The sequence below is a fragment of the Cervus canadensis genome, chromosome 15, assembly GCF_019320065.1.
Source record: "Cervus canadensis isolate Bull #8, Minnesota chromosome 15, ASM1932006v1, whole genome shotgun sequence".
In the NCBI taxonomy this organism is placed as follows: domain Eukaryota; kingdom Metazoa; phylum Chordata; class Mammalia; order Artiodactyla; family Cervidae; genus Cervus; species Cervus canadensis.
The window spans coordinates 37,001,760-37,027,400 of record NC_057400.1 but is presented as its reverse complement, the minus strand read 5'-3'; the positions used below and the strand labels follow the sequence as shown (position 1 = coordinate 37,027,400).

General features: G+C 38.5%; 1 protein-coding gene across 5 annotated transcripts in view; it reads right to left on the bottom strand.

Moving 5' to 3' along the window:
• Positions 1–25,641, bottom strand: part of GPD2 (glycerol-3-phosphate dehydrogenase 2) — a 226,390-nt gene that overhangs the window by 45,615 nt on the left and 155,134 nt on the right. For all 5 annotated transcript variants that reach the window (XM_043488118.1, XM_043488117.1, XM_043488116.1 and 2 more), the window contains 3 exons: positions 24,369–24,493; positions 22,960–23,057; positions 21,785–21,948 (listed from right to left, as the gene is read on the bottom strand). In XM_043488118.1, coding sequence (XP_043344053.1) covers positions 21,785–21,948; positions 22,960–23,057; positions 24,369–24,493 — 387 coding nt within the window. The remainder of the gene's footprint in view (positions 1–21,784; positions 21,949–22,959; positions 23,058–24,368; positions 24,494–25,641) is intronic.

The following is a 25,641-nucleotide window of genomic DNA, read 5'->3' as shown; positions in this document are numbered from 1 at the left end:
AAGCCTCATCTCTACCAACCACGAAACCTCATGCTAGTTGCTTCCTCTAAGGTTCAAGTCACTATATGTACAGGGTGGATAACAGTGGGATTGATAGAGGGTGAGGAGTGAGATAGAATGTATGTTATGATATCACATGCTCAATCACTCAGTCATGTCTGACTCTTGGTGACCCCATAGACTATAGCCTGCCAGGATGATCAGTTGATGGAATTTTCCAGGCAAGAATACGGGAGTAGATTGCCATTTCCTACTCCACATGACATCACAGTTCTCAATAAATATTAACTATTATTAAAAAGTTAAAAAATGCACTGAAAAGTCAAGACAATTTTGTACCTTAATTGAAATGTATTGTTACTGCTCAAAATTCTTTAAAAAAAAAAAACAAACAAAAAGCTCAGTACATTTTCTAGTTCTAAATAGTTTCTGCTCATCAATCTGGCAAACTTTTCCTGAAACGTGTCAACTAATCTCTAATCTGTGCACTTCCTGAACAATGCTTTTTGTTTCTCTTTCTCTCTCTCTCCACATTTTACCACTGATGAGCAAGTATTCTTTTCTGGGTGCCACAAAGGACAGGAAGATAGGAGAATGGTTTTCAATCTAAAAGAAAAATTGCATTGATAGGATAACAGAGGGTTTCAAAGTATTACAATCACCAAGTTTTCATCCAGAGGACTACATTTTCCTTTAAAAATGGGGAGCCTCTGCCAGTTTTTGCAAAGGAAATCAACAGTTGCTATAAACTAAGAAAAGTCAAAAGGCCCAAGTTCTAAAGCCGCAAAGAGTCACTAACTGGATGTGTTTCTGTAACAGATATTGGGTTTTGCTTGTTTTTGCTTTCCTACATCCACCCATCAGCCATTACATAGGCCTTGTAAGAGGCAGAGTCTATACCTCCACCCACGGACACAGACCTTTAACCCCGTTCCACCAATCAGATGCTCTCCACATAGATTTCAATCTAGAGCTAGTGACCCAGAGAACTGGACACGGAGCATCCAATCTGATGGTGGAGGCAAAATAACAGCAGCACCATCCTGTTCTAGGGGAAAAAGACAGAGATGTGAACAGTGATGGCAGACACACTGCCAGAGGGGTAGTCGTCAGCATGAACATCTTCAGGGCACCAGTTCTAGGATACGGTGTTGGCCTGTAGCTTTGACTGCTGCAATTGTTTATGTCTTCAGCAGCTTTCCCAGTATTTCTGCCTTTTGTTCAAGGTCCTCTCAAAAAGTTCTTTTCTCCTTAAGTCAGCCCAATTTCTTTTTCTTTTGATGGTTTAGTTGCTAAGTCGTGTCCTGACTCTTGCAACCCCACAGACTGTAGCCTCTGTCTACAGTCCTCCTCTGTCTGTGGGATTTCACAGGTAAGAACACAGGAGTGGGTTGCCATTTCTTCCTCCTCCAGGGGAATCTTCCTAATCCAGGAATCAAACCCCGGTCTCCTGCATTGCAGGTGGATTCTTTACTGATTGAGTCTTTTGCTTGTAACTAAAAACCTGGGCCTAGTACCAAGCCCTGTGCCTCAGTTTCCTCACTGCTCAAACCACAGAGTGGCACTTCAGGATCTCTCTGGTTCCTTCCAGCTCTACCAATTTTATAAGCTGCCATCACAAAATGTCAAATAAGCCAACTGAAAACCAAATTCTGTGAGGAAGGAAAGGAAAGGCTTCAAGGGGGAACGATCGACCTCTCATCAAAGGACGGGCCAAAGTGAGTGAGTAAATCCTTTCGCTTACCCAGAACCACCTTCTAGGCTCCCTTCCTTCATTCATGTGTGAGCACATGCACACAACTTTTCACAAACCTGCTGCAATGGTTCCACCTGCCCCAGGGGTGATTCCGAGTGTGAGCTACATAATAAATACATGAACCGTGTCCTAAGGACCAGCTGGGGAATTCTAACTGGAAGCAGTCTTTTGAGAAGCTTTATCTGTTGCAAGTGAGTAGTGTATCTTATCGGATTTCTCCCTCTAATCACAGGAAGATTCCACACCTTATCAAGTTGTTATCGAATCAGTCTGACCAGGGCACAACGTCCTGATTGAAAAGAATGTGCACTCACATGAGCATGAAAAGCATGCTAACTCTCAGCCCAGGCAGAACAGTGGGCCTGGAGACCCAGAATGCCCAAGTCCAGTACACACCGCCTCACAGACCCACGTGATCGCTGGGCACATCTCAGAGTTAACACCAACTTTTTTGCCACTTACCCTGAAATGATCAGGTTAGAGCACGGTTTAGTTGCTAAGTCATGTCTGATTCTTGTGATGCCATGTAGCCCTCCAGGCGCCTCTGTCCCTGGGATTTCCCAGCCAAGAGTACTGGAGTAGGTTGCTATTCCCTTCTCCAGGGTATCTTCCCAACCCAGGGATTGAACCCTAGTCTCCTGCATTGCAGGCATAGTCCTAGTGCCAATCAATATAGCAGAGCCTTATCACTCTGAGAGAAGTGAAAAAACAGATACTGTGAATCTTTACAGCCAAGATCACGTGCTGAGGCAGAAGACAAAGGTACAAATACTGTGAGAAAGAGCTTAACAGGGCCCTTCTTTTAATGTCATTACCTACTCCCTAACAGCTAGTAGAATATCTGACATCTCTCAGATTTAAAAAAACAAAAAACAGGAAGTTTATATACAATGTATTAACAGTCATCAGTGAAATTATGTCAATTTTGCAACTGCATACATCAAATACTATGCCAGATGCTCAGCCATATTTTTAAAGCCAACAGATTTGCTCTTCTGGAAAGATGAACACAAAGGAGGAAAAAAAAAAGACTAGACACAATAAGAAAAAAAAAAACATATACTTTGAGAAAGTAACTTGAGTTGTAACTGACTGATGATTCAGGATGATTGTTCATACTGTTCAGAAGACTAGAAAATATATTAGATAACTGCATCCTATTATCTAATTTGAAAATGTTCACTTTAAGTAAAAGACAACAACAATCCACTTCCTGACACATGCATAGAAAAGTTTTGTTTCATTGCTCTAACCTTCAATAATACTTCAACTTCTAGCTGGCCAACCTATATCTCATACAAAATTTGAATATGGACATTGGATTAGATGATATTGAAAAAAACTGTCTTTAAATTAGTTGGATATATCAATAATAAAGGCACGGCAGCTTTAAATTGTTTTTAAAAATAAAGAATAATTGTTATCTGTTAAATATGCTTTAAATCTTCTAGATATGGGAATGGCATACTTTTCCTATATAGGCCATTCATTCTCTATTGACCTACTCAACTCTGCTGTTGGCAACACCTAAATGAATTAGCGAGGCTGTGTCCCAATAAAGCTCTAGTTTATGGATGCTTAAATTTAAATTTTATATAATTCCATGCCACAAAATTTAACCATTTAAAAATGTAAAAACAATTCTCAGCATACAAAATAAGAGGCAGGTAGGAACTTAACCTCTGCTCTAGGAGGAAAAGCAAAAAGGAGAGAGGGGAGGGAGAGAGAAAAAGAGGGAGAGAGGGAATAGATAAAGTAAGAATACCCTTGAGCTGCTAACCGTTACAGCTAGAGATGTACATATCAGCTCAAAACCCTACTTTTCTGTGTGTATGTTTGCATGTTCTGATAATAAAGAGTTAAAATTTAAAAGTCAATGAAGGGAATCCTTTCACAATGTATATCAATCATCACACTGTATACTTTTAAATATCTTAACCATTTTGTTTGTCAAGTATACCTACATAAAGGCTTCCCTGGTAGCTCAGAGGGTAAAGAATCTGCCTGCCAATGCAGAAGACCCAGGTTTGATCCCTGGGTCAGGAAGATGCCCTGGAGAAGGAAATGGCAACCCACTCCAGTATTCTTGCCTAGGAAATCTCGTGGATGGAGGAGCCTGGCAGGCTACACAATCCATGGGGTTGCAAAGAATCAGACATAACTGGCCGACTAAACAACAACAAATACTTAAATAAAGCTTGGGAATGAATTAAAGTTTTGAATGGAAAAGAGAAAGGAGGAAAAGAAGAAGGAAGGAAGCAGGGAAGAATGAAGGAGGGAAGGAAAGGAAGATTTGATTTTTGCTGCCACCATCACCATTATGCTGACTGAGCTCCCAGTGACAAAGCTAGAGTTAATTTGGTTCATGTGAAGTTTCCTTTACCCTACCACATGTTATCAAACTTGCCACCCCAATAAAACATTGTTTAGAACATTTGGTCGTTCTAAACATTGTTTGGTCGTTTAGAATGCCCTCTCTGGGGGAAAGAACAAACTGACTATAGATTTAATCAAGTACAAAAGACATTTCCAATATTCTACACAGTTTGGTTCATACCTGCACTTAATAAATATTTAAGAGCTTAAACAAGATTCAATAAATAGGCTATAGCCTCATTTCTGATAAACTCTTGCATAAATTAAAATTAAAGAGTACCATTAAAACAATTTTTTTCAAAAAGGTTTCAATGAATGTCAAAAAATTTTCCCTTGCTTTCTGAAATTCTGGAGCATGGTAACATGAAGCAAGACTCAAATGTAAAAAACACTAACTAAAAACAAATGACCCCACCCTCACATCTCTAAGCATTTCCTATAATATAAAAAAAAATAAAGTTAGATATTATACAATACCACACTGAATTGAAAATATATTTATTAGTTTTACTTTTAACTTTTAGATACAGGGCTGGGACATATCATAACTGTCACTTATATTTTCACTTTCATTTTAAAATGAAAATTAAAAAGAATACCATGTTCCAGTGAGTAGAGTTTCTTGCCCATATTCCTAGCAGTTTTCAAAGTCTTCTTGGAAATGCTAGCCAGTGGTTATTGTCAAAGAAAGGTCATACTAGTTTCCACCTGAGATGGTCAAGTCACCCTCATCCAGCTACAATCACTTATAACCGTGTAGATCAACTTGCAGGCTCAGCCCTAAGCAGTCCCTGAGTTAATTCTGATGGTACTTGCCAATATATGAGGAGTTCCAGTTCTCCAGAATTAGAATCTGCCCTCAAACTGTTATCTGCCTACCAGGAATTCCTAGATAAGGGAATTATTGTGTTTTCCAGGCTGTAGTCTCTTACGCCACATACACCAAACACAAGAGTCCCGGCCCAGTATCTGACTTGGACCCTAGCATTCCTACTTGGACTAGACCTCTGCACTCATCTCAGCTTGCTTCTCTGGAGTTCTGACATTGTGCCTTAGCCCTTCTTTCAAGAACTCACTTCTCTCCCTCTATTTCGAGGAGATGCCTAGTGTCCTCCATAGATACCCATTCTCCCAAAGAATCCCCAGAATGCACTTGACTCTATGGAGCATCACTTTCCTGAGAAAACTGCTTCCCTGCTCAGACTCACCATCAGTCTCCTGCACACTGATGAGGACCAGGATTTCTGGGGTTGCCAAATCAGCTGAGACAGGTGGTTAGGACTATTAGCACTTCCCTCAGAAGAGTGCTCACGGACAGGCTAGACCTTGAGCCTGCTTGTTCCTGGTTCACTTCTCTGTTCCTACCAACCTGGCCCTGCCCTCGAGTTACTATCCATTATTTAAGGGTAAAAAACAGTTTAGCAGATCCAGCCAAGGTTTAGTGCTGCCACAGAGCTAGCTTTAAGAGTAGATTCTTCTTACTGCCCATAGAGATTAAGGAAAAGTCACTCATCCACCCTTCATCAATACCACAGTTCAGGATGCAAATTCAAAGTCAAACTTACTTTATGGGCTTAAGGTTCACCAGGTCACAAATAAAAACTTTGAATGTCAAAAATATTCAATCCTAGTTAAAAACCTAAGCCTAAGAATCAAAGACCCAAACAGACTCTTTACCTTAAGGAGAGGTCAAATTATAATATATTACTCCATTAAAATACAACTTAACATGCAGCACATTAGGCTTCAACTTAACATACGTCTCAAAACTTCTGAGGAGCACGGCACAGAGACGCTTTTGTTAAACAACCTCACAGCACTTTGACGTGACCGTATGTTCATTAAAAGGAAGTATTACTACGTACATACATAAGGTACATAATGAATTCAGTATGTGTCTAGAGTTGGCTAATACCATTAAAGCACACGCCAAAAGCACAGACTAGAAATCAAAATGCGATTTGTCAAAGTAAGAGCTGAATATGATACAGGTTAGAAATAAATAAGTAAACCACCGACGTTCTGACATGGAATTAGTGAGGCAAGCTAAGCCCAAACTGAGACCAGGTTGCAGTTGACATCCCTTTGTTCTATCTATAACTTTGGCTATTCCTCTCTCTCTTCCACCTGGGTAAGTACAAAATTAGCATGCATGCACCAGGCATCCTTCACTCCCCCAAAGGTTTATATCTCTTACACTGATTTAAAGACTGATATTCTTTTCAAAATGTTGACATAAGCCAGTTGGACAATTACAGATTTTTTAAAGCCCACATTACTTGAGTTTTTAAAACTCTAGATTTTTCTTAAAACAGAATTTGTAAAACACTTGACACTGGTTTATTAACTCACTTCCAAATTGAGGACAATTTAACAAAAGACCAGAAAGAGCTGGCACACAGTAAATAAAAAGGCCAAGCCACAAGACAACTATCAAACATGTAAGAAAACCTAGTTGGTGAATATTGGAGTTATCTGGGAACTGTGAGCAAAGAGATGGATACTGCTATATGTAATATACCTTCTCTTTCCTATGCCTCACTTTCAGCCTGGGTTCCTTCAAATTAGCATAGAGATTCTTTACTGTCTGAGCCACAAGGAAGCCCCATTCAAGACTCTCCCACTAACCAAATACGGTCCCTAGAATCTGAGTTCCCTGAGTCAAATGCTGTTTTTCACTCACCAGATGCCCACTGCTCACACATTTCAAAGTTAACCCCTTAGCAGGGCACACCTGATCCTTCAGATCCTGGCGGTGTTTGTCACTCCACACCTCCACTCACCCGGCGCTCACTCTCCCTTACAATGGCTTCCTGTACTCCCGTGTGCCTTCTTGCCTTTCACCACGATGTTCCTCCATATCCTTCCCCACTGGCCTCACCCAGCTATGCTGCTCTTCTTAAAATTCAGAAAAGTATCACTTCCTCGTGGAAGTTTTTCTCAATCCCCATAGCCACCTTAGGTATATTCCTCTTAAAGAATTTCTCACATATACTGCAAACCATGGATTTCACTGCCTGCATTCTCCACAGAACTTCTGGAGGAAAAGAAACATTTTGTGTTATTCTGTGTATCTCCAGGATCTATCAAATTGCCTGGTTTTTACATGGTGCTAATATGTGGCTCGGAACAGACACACAGGGCTTCCCTGGTAGCTCAGTGGTAAAGATCCCGCCTGCACTGGACACCGGGTTCGATCCTTGGGTTGGGAAGATCCCCTGGAGAAGGAAATGGCTACCCACTCCAGTGTTCTTCCCTGGAAAATCTCATGGGCAGAGGGGCAGGGCAGGCATGGGGTCGCAAAAGAGTCAGACATGACTTAGCAAGTAAACAACAATAAAAATAGACACATAAATAAATTAAATTGCTAGTCACAGAAAAAAACAAAAAACAAAACTAAGAATACTATTCTAACTAGAAAGGTATGAATCAACACTTTATTTCAACTTGCCATACAAATGCTTTCTTTTCAGTCCTTCCAAATATCCCAAGACTAATAATACATTAAGGCCAATCCTGATGAAGAAAGTCAGAATTGAAGAAAAGAAAATCTTAGAAAGTGCTGATACACATTTTTACAGTCTACACAGACATGGCAATAACACAGCATAGGCCTAGACCTATAACAGACACACTTCAACTCCAAAGTAACACATGTCAACATCCAGTCAACTTCTTTCCAAGAATCAGGAATTAGGAAGCTCACCAGTGTTTACATGGAAATTGTTTTCTGTTTTTTCACATCTTGGGACTTCTTACAAACTTCTCGGAAGAAGATTTATCAAAACCTACTAAGAGTGATAAAGCAGACTGGAAGCCCTGCTGACGGAATCAGATTCCTGGATGGACTCAAAGGTGGGAGGTGAAATGTAGGCTGGTCAACAAGCCCTAAAGTTTTGGGAGGCAAAGCTTCAGCAGAAGAAACATGAAGTGAAAATTCAACTACTGCTTTTTAAGCCATTTTCCAACATTTCTTCAGAAGCTCTGACAGCTCACACATTGATGAGGGAAAACAAGACTTTTCCCAGTTTCCCTTTCATAAATTAATCAAATGTACATACAGAGACTGCCCAGGTGGATCCAAGGGGTCCTCAGTGCTACAATGGTACAGAATTTTCTGGAGGACTCCTGTTTTATTTTGGACACAAGGATTCTGGACATAAGGAAACCTAAAAGCAATGGGAGTGGTCACAAGCCACTGGACAGGAGAGAGGCACTCAGTGCTTCAGTGGCCACTGCTTCCTCCTGCCCTTGGAAATGTCCCCTCCTGTGGAGGTAGGGGATGGCTTTAACGGTCTGGGGTAACTTAACCATCCCAAAGGCTGACTTCAGGCCTCACATGCTGACAGAGATCTTCTCACACGGACTGACTACCCTACACTAAGTGCTATGTGTCTCTCGTGAGTTAGGAAAACATTTATGACCCCATGTTTTAACACATGCCTCTGCCCAATCCTAGCAAGGCACAATTTTTATATTAAATCAGATAGTAGAGGTGGAAATTAGGGAATTTTTCTTCTCCCCAGCTCTCTCCTACTCAGTAGCCTTCTATGTTCCTGTCACTTTGTTGGTTCTGCTTCAAATTCCTGCGACTTGGTTTCACCTTGTTTCCGGGTGGCACTGCTCTCTATTTTGTAACTGCTGTTACAGCCAGAAGAATGATTTCAATAAGAGCTGACAGGATCAGGCCCTTGTGGTTTCTCAGAAATTTCAAGTTCAGTATGTGTGAAATTCAAACAGAATTCAGAGGAGGAAATAGTTTGGGATTTGTAGCTTGAAAAGTGCACATGGTGAGGGAAGACCACCTACTCAAAATCTGATAGTGGAGGACAGCTGTGGGAAAGGGGGTGTCATGGACAGCCACCCAGCACACATAAGGCCTTCCCAGGAACTCAGATGCAATCAAAGGCTTGAAGATACAAAAAGGGAGGAGGATAAGTTTCAGTGAGTGACTGAAGTCAAAGTCGCTCGGTTGTGTCTGACTCTCTGCAACCTGGTAGCCTGCCAGGCTCCTCTGTCCATGAATTCTCCAGGCAAGAATACTGGAGTGGGTTGCCATTCCCTTCTCCAGAGGATCTTCCCAACCCAGGGATCAAACCTGGGTCTCTCACACTGCAGGCACATTCTTCACCATCTGAGCCACCAGAAAAGCCCTAAGTTTCAGCCAAAAGTCTAAATCAAAATGTATGGAGTGAATTAATGCTATTCACATTTGAGGAGGATGACAGAAGAAAAGAACCTAAGTTACATTAAACAGAAAAGGAAGCAAATTAAAATAATTAAACTTCAGCAAATGAAGTATTTAACTGCACCTAGAGAAGGAAATGGCAACCCACTCCAGTATTCTTGCCTGCAGAATCCCAGGGACAGAGGAGCCTGGTGGGCTGCCGTCTATGGGGTCGCACAGAGTCGGACACGACTGAGCGACTTCACTTTCACTTTTCACCTTCATGCATTGTAGAAGGAACTGGCAACCCACTCCAGTGTTCTTGCCTGGAGAATCCCAGGGACGGGGCAGCCTGGTGGGCTGCCGTCTATGGGGTCGCACAGAGTCAGACACGACTGAAGTGACTTAGCAGCAGCAGCAGCAGCAGCAGCAGGTACTTATATTGTGGGTTAGATCTCCGGGTCAGGAAGATCCCTTGGAAGAGGGCATGGCAACCCACTCATTTTTGCCCCAGAGAATCCCATGGACAGAGAGGCATGGAGGGCTACAGTCCATAGGGATGCAAAGAGTTGAACATGACTGAAGCAACTTAGCACACACACACGCACAGGTGTTTATATACTTAAATATTACTCTAAATTGTATGTTTCATTGTGTTTGTATTAATCATGTTTACACTTGGTTCCTTTTAAATAGGATCTTTTGCTACTTAAAAAAATAGACATAATTGAATGGCTTTCCCTCTTTATTCATATTGAAGGATCATGAAGACATGAGTTTTGCCCAAAAGAGATGAGAAAAGAAATATTCAAAGAGAAGCTAGAGGGAAGAGATAAAAATATATATTAATCTTGCTCTACACAAAATATATTTCTTGTAACTCCATGTACTGTTATTTATTTTTTTTAAATATTTTTTGAAGAGGCAACTATTGAAAAAGATAATTTGGGTTTATATTATTCCCTTAAGAAAATGGGAGTAGTGAATTTGTCTGATTTGTAAATTCTGACTGTATTCAGATTACTTTTTTAAATAATAATGTATTTACACCCTTTCTTTTGCCAAAAAAAGATCTGAGTAGCTACTGAGGTACAACACTTTGCATACAAAAGATTATTGAGAGAGAGGCAGAGAGAACTCTCTGGAGCCTCTCCATGGCTGTCTTTCAGTCAGTTTGTTCTCCATAAGGAAAAGTAAAATGGCATGAATTCCTAAGCCCACTCATTATTTTACTTCTCAGGTTAAAAATGAGAAGAATTTAAAACACCTGGAAAATAGGAGGTTCCTGGTATACTAAGAGACTTCAGAGTTACCTATCCCAAGTTAATTCAGCTATATATTAATCATCTTTGACATAAAGACATTACATACAAGTTATTTGATTTGTTCTTAACCTGATAGTTGTTCATCTAACCCCTATGTTCTCTGACCATTTTCTCATCAAAGCCTTATTCTTCTGAATAGACAGTAAATTACCACACTGGTAATACTTTTTCAGTGAATGCAAGACTATCTCTTTGGCTTTCAATAGTAGAAAAGCAGCAGTTATACAAACCGTGTGGGAAGTCAGTTGTGTGTGTGTGTGTGTGTGTGTGTGTGTGTGTGTATTTAATGTGCAAAGCTGAGGGTTTTTTTTTTTAAGTAAATGGTTATATGGTTCATATTTTCTGTGGATGGATATAATGATCTAAGGAGCATTTTACTAATATGAAGAGTGATATGAGTAAGTATTAATAGTAATAATGAAACCAGTTTGAAATTCACATTCTAAAATAGTGGTCTATTTGGCGCCAGAGAATATAATCTACCAAGGTGTTAGTTTCATTTATGAGAATGACTTTTTTTCAGTTTTCTATATTATATTAGCAGGGCTTGGTTGTAGAATTTCTAGTTGCAACTGCCATAGGGCCTTTTTAAGTGAAGTGATGTTTTTATTACTGCTATTTCTTGTGAGGGTAGATACCAGCCTGGCCTTCCATTACACTAAGAAAGCCACTGTGTGTTGTGTGAACAGCTAAATATTGATTTGACTATTTTTTTTCTCTCTTTCTTCCTTTTCCTGAGCATTTATCTGGACAAAGACTCTTAATCTCCTTGAAAGAATTCTAGAAAACACGCTAGAGTGCATAGATCAGTGGGCACCTGGGGACTCTGCCAATAGACAGTGCCAGTAGACACTGTCATACAATAAAGTAGTAAGAAAAAACAGTTCTAAAGATCAATTACTCTGGCTTTTTTTATTTCCTATTTATTTCCCCACATTCCAATGGTAATTATTTCTTTCCAAATATGATTTAAGAGACCGTAACTCTGAAGGAGAACTACTTTGAGACAAACGTACTGGGGGATAGTTACTTTAAATTTCAATACGTGGCACATTTAAACAGTGCTCCTACTTCCTGGGAGTGTGTTTTCCCAAGGTCTCTAAAACAAAAGCGGAAAATAAAAATAAAAATTGAAAGTCTTAACCATAAACTACAATTAATTAGTTTCATGTCTAAAAATTTTAATTCATCATTACTATAAAGAATATAAAATAAAATTTTACTAAGAAGTGTATAATTTCATGTATTAGCATAAAACAGGTCCATCTATTTAAAAAGACTGTACTTAACATGAATATTTAGTCTGAAGATTGGCTTTAAACACAAGCAGATGATTCCTAGGTTTTAGCAAACTTAAACAAATCAGAGGATGACAATAAAAGCATTTGAGACTCACAGCCTAATTTTAATCTCCCTATACAGATAAAAAGAGTGGATGTGCCATTGTTTTGTGGTGTCCAAAGAAACAAAATTTCATTTTCACTTATAAAAAGAAAAATAATTTGGGACTTCCCTGGTGGTCCAGTGGTTAAGGACGGGAACCTGCCTTTGAATGCAGGGGACTATGGTTCTATCGCAGAGTCTCTGGGATACATCTGGGATAGGTCTCTGCACTCCACAACTAGAGAGAAGCCCACACACAGCAGCTAAGCCGCCACAGCCAAATAAATAAATAATATTTTTTTAAAAAGAAAACTAACTTGAAAATATTGATGATGACTAACGCTGTATGTATTAATGCATATATTTTGATCTAAGCAGTGAACATGACTATAATATTTAATTCCATGAAATTTGGTTCCTGGATTCTTTTTAAATTCACCTTTTCAAAAGTTTGGGGCTCCTTATACTACCATGAAATGAAATATTCATTGTATTAGATGAAAATAGAAAGGCATTACTATTATCCAAGGAATGGGAGGAGAAGCAAATGAAAGCATACATAATATATACCCATATGCATACACATACACACAATGAGAGGATAAGCCAAAATTCTATTTTTAAAAATGTTATCTTTAAGGAAAATGAGGAAATGGTGAGAAGGAAGAGAGGCTAGCCTTATTTGAATAGCTTTTGTGTCTATTTTGACTTTGAAGCCCTGTATCTTACATATTTTTTTTTAAAAGAACATTTTTAAAAAGAGAAATCCCTAAAAATAGAAAGCAAAATTAAAATGATTTGTTGTATCAAGCTGATGGCTTAGCCACACCAATAGAAACTATGTAAAGTAGTTTTAAAAGACAGTAATTCATATATTCCCATTGGCATATACTCTAAGGACAACAAAAACAACAAAACTGCAACAACAAAAATCTTAAATTGGTTTCAATAATAAAATTTCTGGAGGTATGATTGATGAGATTAAATAAAGTCAGGTACTCATGAATTTAAGTATAATTAATTATGTCTAAGAGGGCTTCCCAGGTGGCACTAATGGTAAAGAATCACCTGCCAATACAGGAGACATAAGAGAAGTGAGTTCGATCCTTGGGTTGGGAAGATCGCCCAAAGGAGGGCAGTGCAACCCACTCCAATATTCTTGCCTGGAGAATCCCATGGACAGAGAGGAGCCAGGTGGGCTACAGTCCATAGGCTCGTATCTCAAGGTAGCCAAAAAGTTACTACTGGGAAATTATTACTATTCTAACTAATGAATGAACTTGGAATGGCAGAGTTAGAAAGTGCCATTTTAACCCCCTAACCTCTAATGACATACTGAAATCAATCTAGAAAATAATCATGACAAAGGAGGCAAGAAGACCAGTGATGGAAATTCACACCACCACCTAAAAATTATTTTTGACAAAACAATTTGATCCAGCCTCCTTGTAGCTAATCACTAAATGTGTCCCACCTCCCCACCTCCAATAAACTATGCTTCCTGTTTTTCTTGCACTGTGGTGGCTCAGTGGTAAAGAATCCATCTGCCAAGCAGGAGACAAGGGTTCGATCCCCAGGTTGGGAATATTCTCTGGAGAAGGAAACGGCAACCCACTCCAGTATTGGGACCTGGGAAATACCACGGACAGAGGAGCCTGGTGGGCTACAGTCTATACAGCTGCAAAAGAGTTGGACACAAACTAGTGACTAAACAACAACAGCCAGTCTCTTAAATCTGGGATGCCCCTGTGATTCACTTTAATTAACAGAATATGGTAGAAGTGACACTGTGCGACTTCTAAGGCTAAGGCAGAAGTCTTGCATTTAAGACTCGGTCTCTTCGTTCTCACTGGGGTAAGCCAGCCACCACATAAGAAGTCTGACTACATAGAAGTCCAACTCAGCCATGTGGAAAAGCCATGATGAGAGAAAGACATGGGACCAGCCCCTAGCTATTCCAGTCTTCTCAGCCCAGGAGCCAGACATGTAGGTAAGAAAGCTTTCAGAAGACTCCAGCCTCAGCCAGCACCTCACTGCTTATAGGGGGGGGTCCCAAATGAGAAACGCCCAGGCGAGCCCATCCATCCTCAAAACTGTGAGAGAGTCCATTGATATTTTGAGTCACTAAGCTTGGGTGTTGTAGCTTTTGCAGTAACAGATTAATGGGACAAGCCTAAAACCATTGTACAGGAAACACAAGGGAACTGTTAAACAAAACCATGAGGAAACAAAGGAAGGGATGGGAAACTATTAGTTAAAAAGAATGAATTGATATACAGAAACCTTAACTAGGATTTTGTTTATTTTATAGGTTTATTTTTCAATTGGGAGCCAATTAAGGTTATGATACTATAGGTGACATGGGATCATGATCAGACATTTGATCTTAAGGAATTACTATTAAACATTTTAAGTGTGGCTATATTTTAAAGAAAATTCTTAACTTTAAAGCTATAGACTGAAATATCCAAGGATGAATATTTATTATCTGGGGGCAGCAAACAGATGGATAGACGAAGCTGGGCCATGAGTTTATGTGTTGAAACTAGAAGTTCATTTTATTACTCTCATTATTTTGCATATGTCTAAAGTTTCCTTTAGTTAAAAATGCAACTACTTGGCTACATTTTGTTCAAGCATATAACTGACTTAAAACCTAATGATAGCTGAAAGAAGACATAATGTTATAACTTTTTGTAAAGTTCTTTATGTTTAGCCAAGGAAAAAAATTATTTTCACATTACTGCATGTCCAAAATATTGATCTAGCTATTTAACTCTGATTCTGAACTTCTCCTGGAAAATAGGAATCATGATCTCCATTCCAGTATATGCTGAGTTTGATCAACTGAGACAATTTATAGGGAAAAAAATGTTTTGAAAACCGTACTCTGCTATGCAAATGCAAAACATTATTGGTAGTGAAGACCACATGTTTGGCCCGATATTTGGAATATATGCAGTGAGCCCTCTCAAAATCTGTAAGCTCAGAACTCTGTCGTTAATGCATTTGGATCTAATACTAGTCACAGTGCTTAGAAAATAGAACCTTCAGAAAGATTTTTTGGATGAAAGAGTAAACTGGAGGAAAGAGGGAATGGAGATTTTTTATATACTTGCTTTTATCTTTGATCCTGCATCTTTTTTAAAAGCTCAACTGAGCAACAGAGTGTGAGAGAGAAGTTATCTTTCTGTGATCCCACCAGAAGTATATCTTTCTACTGGTGAATTTTAGCATTGTTTTTAAGCTTTTATATGCAGAGTTATGAATTACTATCTCGAAATGAATTACTATCTCAGTATGCTACACCTGATCAAACCTACTTTTGTGTGCTTTTGATTTTCTTCAAAAAAAAAAACTAATTAGAATAAATTTAATATATGATGGTATTTAATACATGATGGTCAAGTGAGCAGTAAACAATTGCAAGCTTTCCTAGGGGCTATTTTGCTCTGTCTCACCATCAGGAAGCTAAAGCATATGTTGGATGTTAGCCTGGGTAGACACAAATGTGCCCTATTTACTCAAGGTTTCCTTTGAAGCCACAATTTATAAGTTTTGTTTCTTAGGGGTACATGTCAAACTTCATTTAGCATTAGTTGGTATCCAGATACACTGAATAGCAAAAAGGCAGCATTGCAGGGCAAAATATATGACTGCTATATGAGCAATAATGTCAGTTTCATTTATGTAACTCACAAAAAACAAGAAGAGAAATACAATGGAAAAGCTGACAGGAGGAAATCAAGATAAAAATTATTCACTAAATTTATTTAAGTGTAAAACTTCATATAGACAGGGAAAATATTAAAACTAGTAGGTTTTAAATCAACATCTAAGAAGTAGATAATTTTAGAGTAAGTTCTTTTAAAAAGTGTTCTTTAACCCTTAAATGTCAACGGGTATATACTTATGTAAAATATATTTGTGTGCACAATATTTTCTTTTTTCCTAAGAATGCTTTGCAAATTTTCTGGAAGAATCTGCAAATTTTAAATATGTATATATAGATATATATGGGGACATTTGTGGAATTGATGCTTTGCTTTAGAATATTTTTGTGAAAAGCTGAAATTTGATGGTTGATACAATATGCATAAAATTGACCCAAATAAAACAATTAAAATTTAAACAATTTTATACTTAAAAAGTTATATTTATATTTATTAATTTATTTGCGGCTCAAAACACTTCATGAGCAACACATTATAAACTAAATTCATAGATGTGCAGCTCAAAACTCAATAAAGTTTGTAAACTTAAGCCATCTACTTTCATAGTACTGACTGCTTCAATTGCACTTCTTTGTTTAGTTGTTCAGTCGTGTCTGACTCTCTGCGACCCAATGGACTTGTAGCCTGCCAAGCCCCTCTGTCCATAGGATTTCCCAGACAAGGATACTGGAGTGAGCGGGTTGCCATTTCCTCCTCCAGGGGATCTTCCTGACTCAGGGATTGAACCCACATCTCCCGTATTGGCAGGCGGGTTACTTACCGATGGACCGCCATGACAGTCTGGAAAGCATTCTTTAAGTATGATTGCTTACAACTGTAAGACAAGTTATCATACCATCTTCAACATATATTTTCTAAGACTCATCCCTGTTGTTCAGCTTAGCTTAGTTCAGTCACTTTCAATGCTCTGTTTTACTCCACTATGTGAATACACTATAAGTTACTTATTCATTTGTCTCTTGCTAGATATTTGAATTATTTTGCTTTTTGAAGTTATTCCCAGTGCTGCAATAAACTTTTGTCCATATCTCCTGGTTGCCACATGTAAGAGTTTCTCTGCGATTTATACTTAAAATGATGACAAATTACTAACCCAGTGGTACAAAAAAGAAAAATTAAGTTTAGTATTCCAGAGGTAGAGTAAATGTCAACATATAACTCCAATATGGACATTTATTCATAAATTACACACTTGTACTACTGTATGTGTGTGTGTGTGTGTGTGTGTGTGTATAATAGCCATTTAAACCATATGTAAAAAAAGACATTTCTAAGGAATTTGATAGAAACAGGTCTAAGTAAAATTTCCAAAATACTCTTCCTTACCCCTAGTCGAGGTCTTGTGCAACCCAGGAGGTTCACACAACCACTTTAGGATCACCATAACAACCTCACAAGAACTGTACTAAGCACAGAGACAAACTTGCATAATGGCACGGCTATTTCATTTGTAAATCCATACTATTTGGTTATCTACTGTATCTATTTCTGTTCTGAAGAAACCAATATATCTGTACGATTTAAAGTAGAGAACACCCAATTATAGTTCAACAACTGTGTTTGCAAATGATGTAAATGAGGATTAAAGGCACCATCTTTAGGTCTGACTTATGCTCCAAGAACAAAATGAAACAAAAATGAAAACACAAGACCAAAAAAAAAGATCACCTTTGTGTTACTGGGTAATTGATTTTTCTTTTCTTTTTTTAAAGCTTTCAAACTAGATAAAATCAACACCTTAAAAGACTTGTCTTTAACCCAGGCTTTCTTTTATTAAAGTATACAATTGTGGGTACATGCCTAGAGGAATAATAGTTTGTTCCTAACAAAAGAGTCTGGATTCCACAATATGCCTTTAGCCAGAGGCATCGTTCCCCAAAGCACACGGCTAACTGCATCTCCTGCTGTACCTGTAACAATTTAATTGTATAAGTCAGCCTAGTCAAGCATCTCCAGCTCATGACTGGGAGACATGAAATTCATTGTCATTATTGTCCCTGTCATTTTGGATCATTATATCCTGCTGCAGAATTTTCCTCACTTCAGTGCATTTTTACCTCCAGGAGCCAGGGATTATAGCTGAGGTTGGGGTGGGGGCAGGACCGTGAACTACATTTACCTCGGGGGAGCCAGAGATTAAATTGGCTTTGCTCTCTCACAAGCTGAATTCATCTATTTGTATGCTGTGAGTTTTAGGTTGGAATAAAAATGAATATTCTAGTGAAACTTGGGTTTCAATTCCCCCTTTGAAACATGGCTGTAACCAACTTTTATTTACATTAGGAAAGCCAATGTAATTTCTCGTAGGTTGCTATTTTCATATGTGCATAAGGAATACTTAAGGGCATCATCGAGTATGAAATAACAGATATCTCTCTTTGTCACTGCCTGGACTCTCAGAAGGAAGGATTTAAAGCTGTAATTTTGTTCTCCAGTTGCATCTTACAGAAGCTTAATGGGGGTATCTTATGGTCTTAAATATTTAATGATTTTTAATTATACCTCATTTTCTGTGTACTGGATTGGATGAGTGAAGTTCAACTAGGATGGCAGCAAAGATCTGTAGGACCAAGCAGAGCAAAGTTTACAGAGGAAGACAAGTGAGTTCCTGAGGAAACTGGCAAACCATCCACATCTGGCTCAAGAACCTCACAGCCTGCCAAGTCACCTGAGCCTGTCGTGCCTTAAACACTTCTTGCTGATGTGGGAAGAGTTCCACCAGTCACCAACGTATACACGGAAACCCACGATCAGTGGTAATGGCCACAGACCGGTACAGCTGGTCACTCTCTGGTAGGACAGGAAGAGGGACAGAGTAAAAACACTAGACTTGTCTCAGGCAGAAAACCAGTGAGATGACTATTGTTTTCTCTAACATAATATAAAAACGAAAATATAACCTGGTATGTCACTTCCTACTTTCACTTCATAGGGATTTTACTGAAAGATCTGCCATCAGGGAAGCCCATCTTTGCGTCTGTGAGGTCGCAAAGAGTCAGACATGACTGCACATAGCATGGCATACTGAAAAAAGATGGTAGTTATTCCTCCTCATATGTGAGTTTGTTTTTCAGAGATTAACAAAATATGGCAAGCACAGAATAGCCACTGTAATTACCACATTAACAGAATCCCTTTGCTCTACACCTGAAACTAACATGACACTGTAAACCAACTATATTCCAATTAAAAAAAATAATAAGAGATACTCTCTGCCCGACAGCCATCAAGCTCAAACCCTACCCTCTTTCCTATTTCTTGGCAACCAGAGTGTTTCCATATCTGTGTAAATATGACTAATCAGGACATTTCATACAAATGAATCATGTGAAAAAAAAAAAAGTATGTGGTCAAAGATGTAAACTTCTAGTAACAAGATAAATAAGTTCTGGGGATGTAATATACAGCATGCTGTGCTGTGCTGTGCTTAGTCACTCAGTTGCGTCTGACACTTTGGATTCCGTGGACTGTAGCCTACCAGGCTCCTCCGTCTACGGCAATTCTCCAGACAAGAACACTGGAGTGGGTTGCCAGGCCCTCCTCCAGGAGATCCCAAGCTAGGGATCGACCCAGGTCTCCCACACTGCAGGAAGATTCCTCACTATCTGAGCCATCAGGGAAGCCCAAGATCACAGGAGTGGGTAGCCTATCCCTTCTCCAGGGCATCTCCCCAACCCAGGGATCGAACTGGGGTCTCCTGCATGGTTATGTTGTTGTTATTGCCAAGAAAGGTTTATCTTATAAATTACAGTGTTCAGAATTCAACTGCAATGGTATATGCTTAAGTATTTTTTTCCTTTCTGAAGTACTTTGGTAGCAGGATAATAATGCTATTTTTCTGGATAAACAGTAAGTCATCCTTTTCTTTCTCTGAGCACACATTTATTACATTTAATTCCTTTCTATATGCTCCTTTCTACCTTATTTCCATGTTGTTATTTAATTTGCTCCTCACACCATTAGGTTTAACAAGAGTTGCCTACCTGTGAATACAGCTGTGATACTGTAGAACTACATTGTTTCACATTGCTGTTTTGTCTTGCCTCAAGCATGACATGGTTGGACCTACATCATTTCAGAACAAAATTAAAAAAGAAACTATTTCCAGTGACTAGAATGATTTTTACTTCTTCATGACTTGGGTTTCAGAATCAATTTTCAAATATCAATTTGAAATTCTTTTAAATAATAATTTTTAAACTTTTCAGTAATCTTTGCTAAACTCATAATTTTGCAGTCTGTAACAAGCTATAAAAGCCAATTGTAGATTAAAGAAATCCTCCTTCCTCTGATTCTAATATGATAATGTTTTTCCTGCATTATGTGACATAGATTTCCCTTGGTTTCTCTATGTAGAATCAATAAGAATCTAGAATTCATAACACTATCAAACCAACATAAGACAGGACACCACAAATTCGGATATGACATTCACTAATATGCCCCTCAAGGAGATTCAGATATGCACAAGCTAAAAAATAAAAATAATAAATAAAAGTAGTTTGTGTTCAATAGATCATGTGTTAAAAAAAATGGCCAAGTACTTGAGAGAGTTTGCATGGGAGGGATTAAAATTAAGAGGCAAAGGGCACAAACATTTCCATGGAAGGATGGGTAGAGGTCCATTTGCAGAATGCCTTCTGATTCCTCCTGCACCAAAAACCTCTTTAATGTAATCACCCAACAAACTACAATGGATTAATGTTAAGGGTTTGAAGAAGGGAAAGAAAATTCAGTTAAGATTGTCCTTTAACATGAGATTCAATCAGGGGCACCAAAAAAGTAGTTAAGTGCCCCCCTGTGGTGTTTAGATGCTGCAAGGCACTGTAAACTGTGCATTTTCTGGCTTTTAACGTTTGTCAAAGACCCTTAACATTTTTCTAATATTGTTGCTCCTAACATACCTTCTTGAGTTTGTCCCCATTGCCCCATCTGCATGTATACATTTTGCATTCATACATGAAAGCCTGACAGATAGCTAAACTGATTCAGAAACCTAATGCTGAGGAGAAACAAAGCGGGTAGCCTAAAAGATATCCCGTATTATGAAGTATAAATATCAAAGTCTCCTGAAAAAAGAAAAAAACAAAACATTTCTTCATACTAAGAGTTTAGATATCTAACACTAAATATGTAAGATCACATAGTGGGATTTTAACAACTCACTTCGCTATAGGCCCTTAAGCTGTCCTTTGTGCCACAAAATTTCTAAGACTTTTTGAATGTGCACAGTTATCTGTGTCCAGCTATTTATTTATAAACAGAAATTCCTGGGCTATTTTCCAATTCCATTCTCCCTTAAAAACCACAGTAAAATTTCACAAACAGCTTTTCCTGTGATGTGTGTTGTATTGTGGTTCATCTGGAGCTACGTTAAGTGGTTAGTCCCTTCAAATAAAAGTGTACAAAACTGTATTATTAACACATACACAAACACAATGAATGAACACTGAACACAAGGCAAATGGGTACTAGATAATGTCACTGTTAGAAAACATCTAATAACAATAAAAGAAGCATTAAAAACTGAGGGACTGAAGAAAAAAAAAAAACAACGGACTGGTTTAACAGATGCAATGTTCGTCTACCTTCCTCACATAAATTATATGTTCAAGAATTGTGTCCTGTGCAAAATATGAACATGTCCATTTCAGCCCAGAGGCATTTTTCCCTAGGCTTATAACCCCTTGAAAATAGAGGTTTCATCTAGAAAACCTAACAGATCCTCAGCTGCTTTCAACATTATAATATATTCATAAGGCAAGCGTTCACTGGCAAACATATAACAAATTAAATGGCATGAAGGTGGGACCCAAAATGCACAATGATGGAAAACGGACCAAGCCAACCATGAGATTCAAAGTCGAAGGAATATTCAAGATCGAGCGATATTAAAAGCAAAACACTACGTGCAGAGTGCACATGTGTGTTTGTGTGTTGTGTAATATTAGCATTAATTAGTATGCAAAACTATCTCATTAAGAATACACTGTAAGGGTCAGGAGTGAGAGAAAAGTATCCTGAAAAAACAAAAATCACGTACCATCATAGTAGACAATTGCTCCTACCAGTTTGTCCTTCTGGAGCATTGGGAAATGCTCAAGGGCTCTTGATTTGCTGAGGACATAACTGCTTTTCAGGCAATTACTTCCAGCAACCAGATCATATAGCTTGATTCCTATCCAGTAGTATGGTAACTGCCACCACCTACAGCATAAAGAGGGGAAAAGGTTTCTTTATAAACAGAGTATAACATTATAGAATGTCACTTTATAAGACACTTTTTATTAAGAAAAGCAAAGTATATCTACAAGTGTACTGCATAAGAAACAAGAGAAGTGCCTTCCTGTTCTGAGATCAGCTCAGCTGAATCACATACATAAATGAATCATCTCGAAGGCAGTGGTTCTGGACCTGACTGCATATGAGACTTTCTAGGGAGCATCAAAAATAAACATAACTGCCTGGATCTTGTGTTCCTAGAGATCAATTGAACTAGACTAGGGCAAAGACCAGAGTGACTCTAATGTACACCCAGGGTAGAGACTCATTGGCTTAAGGTGTCTCAAGCCATCTATGACAAAATATGGACAAAAATTATAAAATCTGTTTCTAGACCCCACAAAACACTCATGCAGCTAACAGAGCTACATAATCCTGTATTTAATATTGTCTGTATTCCAGTTTAAGTCAACTTGATGGATAGCTCTAACAATATTCAGAAAATTGGGTTTAATAATTTACGATTATCTGACACCTACAAACCAAATTTCAGGTTTGGTTAACTCAGAAATTTCAAATGACACAAAATGGCTTAGGGTTTGGAGTTGATATATGTCAGTTCAGATTTCGCAGCAGGATACATCCTGGCTCTGCATTTTAGCCTGCAAATGACCCTCTTATATTTCCCAGTGCAAATGCAGTTGTTCCTCTATGTACTCTCAGAAACTGGAGTTTAAAAGGACTAATTATAAAAGCAGAACACAAGCCACTTTGCCTTCAAGATCTAGCCCTCAGAGGTGAGTTGGCAGAGAGCAACTTAGGAAAAGTCACACTTTTTAAAATACAACAAAGGAAAATATTTTAAAAGGATTAAAGATTAGGACTAATTACAACTACTTTAAGAAATACACATTGAGGAACTTCTGCCATTAAAACTGGGTTGTTCTATTGGCCTCAGATAAGCAAAGAGTATACTGATGATACCAAAAGGCTTACTTGTAAATCGGAAGCATAATAGGCAATGGGGCTGATAAATGGGGAGCAATTTCCAGCAGGTTGGCACGCTCATGAAGGGCTTCTTTTACCATCCTGTACTGAAAAGCAAAACAGAGAAAATTAGTTTGGCAGTAACAGATCATAATATTTTCAAATGGCAAATAGACACCCTGCCAACTGATTGATACACAGAAACCTCTCTACCTCTGAGTGAGGATGGCTCCCTCCTAATCAAATTTCTAATAATACATCATGCTGTCAACCTGAAAGATTTTTTAGAAACCTTAACTGTATTTGCATAGGAGAAAAACATGCTGTCAGAGTTCCCAGGTGTAAGATATTTTCCTGACTTGAGTTACAAGATTATTGTAACAATTTATCTTGCATTGTCTGTATTGTCCCTTTTCTCAGTCCCCCATAATATTTTCTCATGTAAGAGATAACAGATTGTTCAAATTCATGTTAAACGTTTTCTTCTTGCCTCCACTAGCCCAAGCAGACATAGTACTTAGGAGTTGCATAGTATTTTATAAATGATCATGAAAAAGCTTTTGTCTTTAGTCTTCATTATCCCTCTCTGAAGACCCAGCATTACTATCCTAATACTAATTTTTACAAATGAGAAAACTGAGGCTTACAGAAACTGAATAAATAAGTTATAGCACATCACAAGCCATCTGATTCTAAACCCTATGCTCTTTTCTTTACGTCCATCATGGTCCTAAACAGACATGTAAGAAAAGGGGACAGAGTCAAAACTGACAATGTCAAGTTAGTGCTGCTGTGTTTTTCATGGACAAGAAGCAGATAGGGAGTTCAGCTGATTTTTTTTTTTTTACCCCCTCTGGGAAATGTCATCTTCCACACTGCCTTGGCAGTTTTCAAATGGTGGCAGACTGGACACAACAAAGTGCGACATAAAAAAAAAAGCATGACTCAGATCATCTTTTTCTTCAGAATATGTCAGTGACAATATGCAGTGTGACTGCATTTGCAGTTAAGATCAGTTTAATACTCCTCATGTATTACAACAGAGCTCCCCTGAACCCACTTGGGAAGTAGCAATTGGGTGACCATCAGTCAGAAAAACAAAACAAAAAACAATCACAACTGTTAAAAGGTAACACATCCAAAAGTGATTTTGTAAATCTGCTACTTTGACATGTCTGTGTAGAATAGGACCCTGGTTACTCATGAATGTGTTGCTACAGGAAAAAACAACAACAACAAAAACCTGACACGCCTCTCCTGAAAGACACTCCAGCAGAATACACTAAATAGGTATTTCCAATAGGAAGAAATGTTAAAGGCCATTAAAAGAAAAAGAAAAAGAAAAAAAAAACTGATTTAATTGGGTAGAAAAAAAGCATAGTAACAATTTTTGTTTAACAACCAGCATACACAATTACCTGCTCAATATCCAACTTCATGATAGCCTTCTGAAGATATCTCACACCACCATGGATCAATTTAGTGCTTCTGCTGCTGGTCCCCGATGAGAAATCATCTCTTTCTACAAGGGCTGTTTTTAGTCCTGTGTAACCAGAAAACCAAATTAACTTCTTAAATTACACAATTTGTATGTAATTCATTAAAGGCACTTCTCCAGGGTAGAGACAATCACAAGAAAAATTACTCTGAACATGGATAAATTTGTATTCAAAGTGCAGTACACTGTCTATATTATAATGAAGAGATTTTAGTCTCTTCCTGGGGGAAAAGTCAAACCAGAACTAGAAGCATATTAAACTGTGAATGAATCACAACTAGAAAATATTACAGTGCAATTTCATGGCAGTAATATACTCTGGTGTGTTTCGAGGGTTGAAGGGAAGACTGGCGTCCATCTTTATCCATGTAGAGCTAACTCAGTATTGTTACGATGCCTTCTGGAACTGACATTTAACTCCTCACTACAAGAGTCCAGACATGTGCCAGCCTCTCGACTTCAGTCAACTCTAATGCACATGCACGTGTGTTAAGTTACTTCAGTCATGTCTGACTTTTTGTGACCCTATGAACCCACCAGGTTCCTCTGTCCATGGGATTCTCCAGGCAAGAATCCCGAAATGGATTGCCATTGCCCTCCTCCAGGGGATCTTCCTGACCCAGGGATCGAACCCATGTCTCTGGCACTCCCTGCATTGCCAGGCAGATTCTTTACCACTAGCGCCACCTGGGAAGCCCCAACTCTAACGCATCAATCATGAATCTAGACTAGCCATCTACATGCACGTTCCTCTTGCCAGAGTGGTGTGAGAGTGGGTATAAAACAGGAAAAGAGATCAGGAAAATAGATCAAAGACCTCAAAACAGAAGGAAAAAAGAAGAGGATAACCTCTGATGTCGAGTTCACAGTCTAACTGAAGACATGCAAGCACAACACTGTAGAATTACAAAGAAAAATACATGCCAGGACAAATGAACCCAGTACAGAGTAGCCATGAGTAAAGCCAGTATTCTTGGGAAAGATGAGGCTGAATAAGGACAAGTCATTCCACCCTCCCTTCTCTTTGAGAGTTGCAATAAATCTCTTAGGAATGAAATAAGTTTTGTTTTGTTTTCTTGCAGACACACCTCTGCCTCTTCAGGATTGGGAGGACCAACAGTACTATGAGTCCCATACGCTAGTTACAGATGAAATCTAAAACTTCAAAAGACCCAAAGTATACATCAACACGA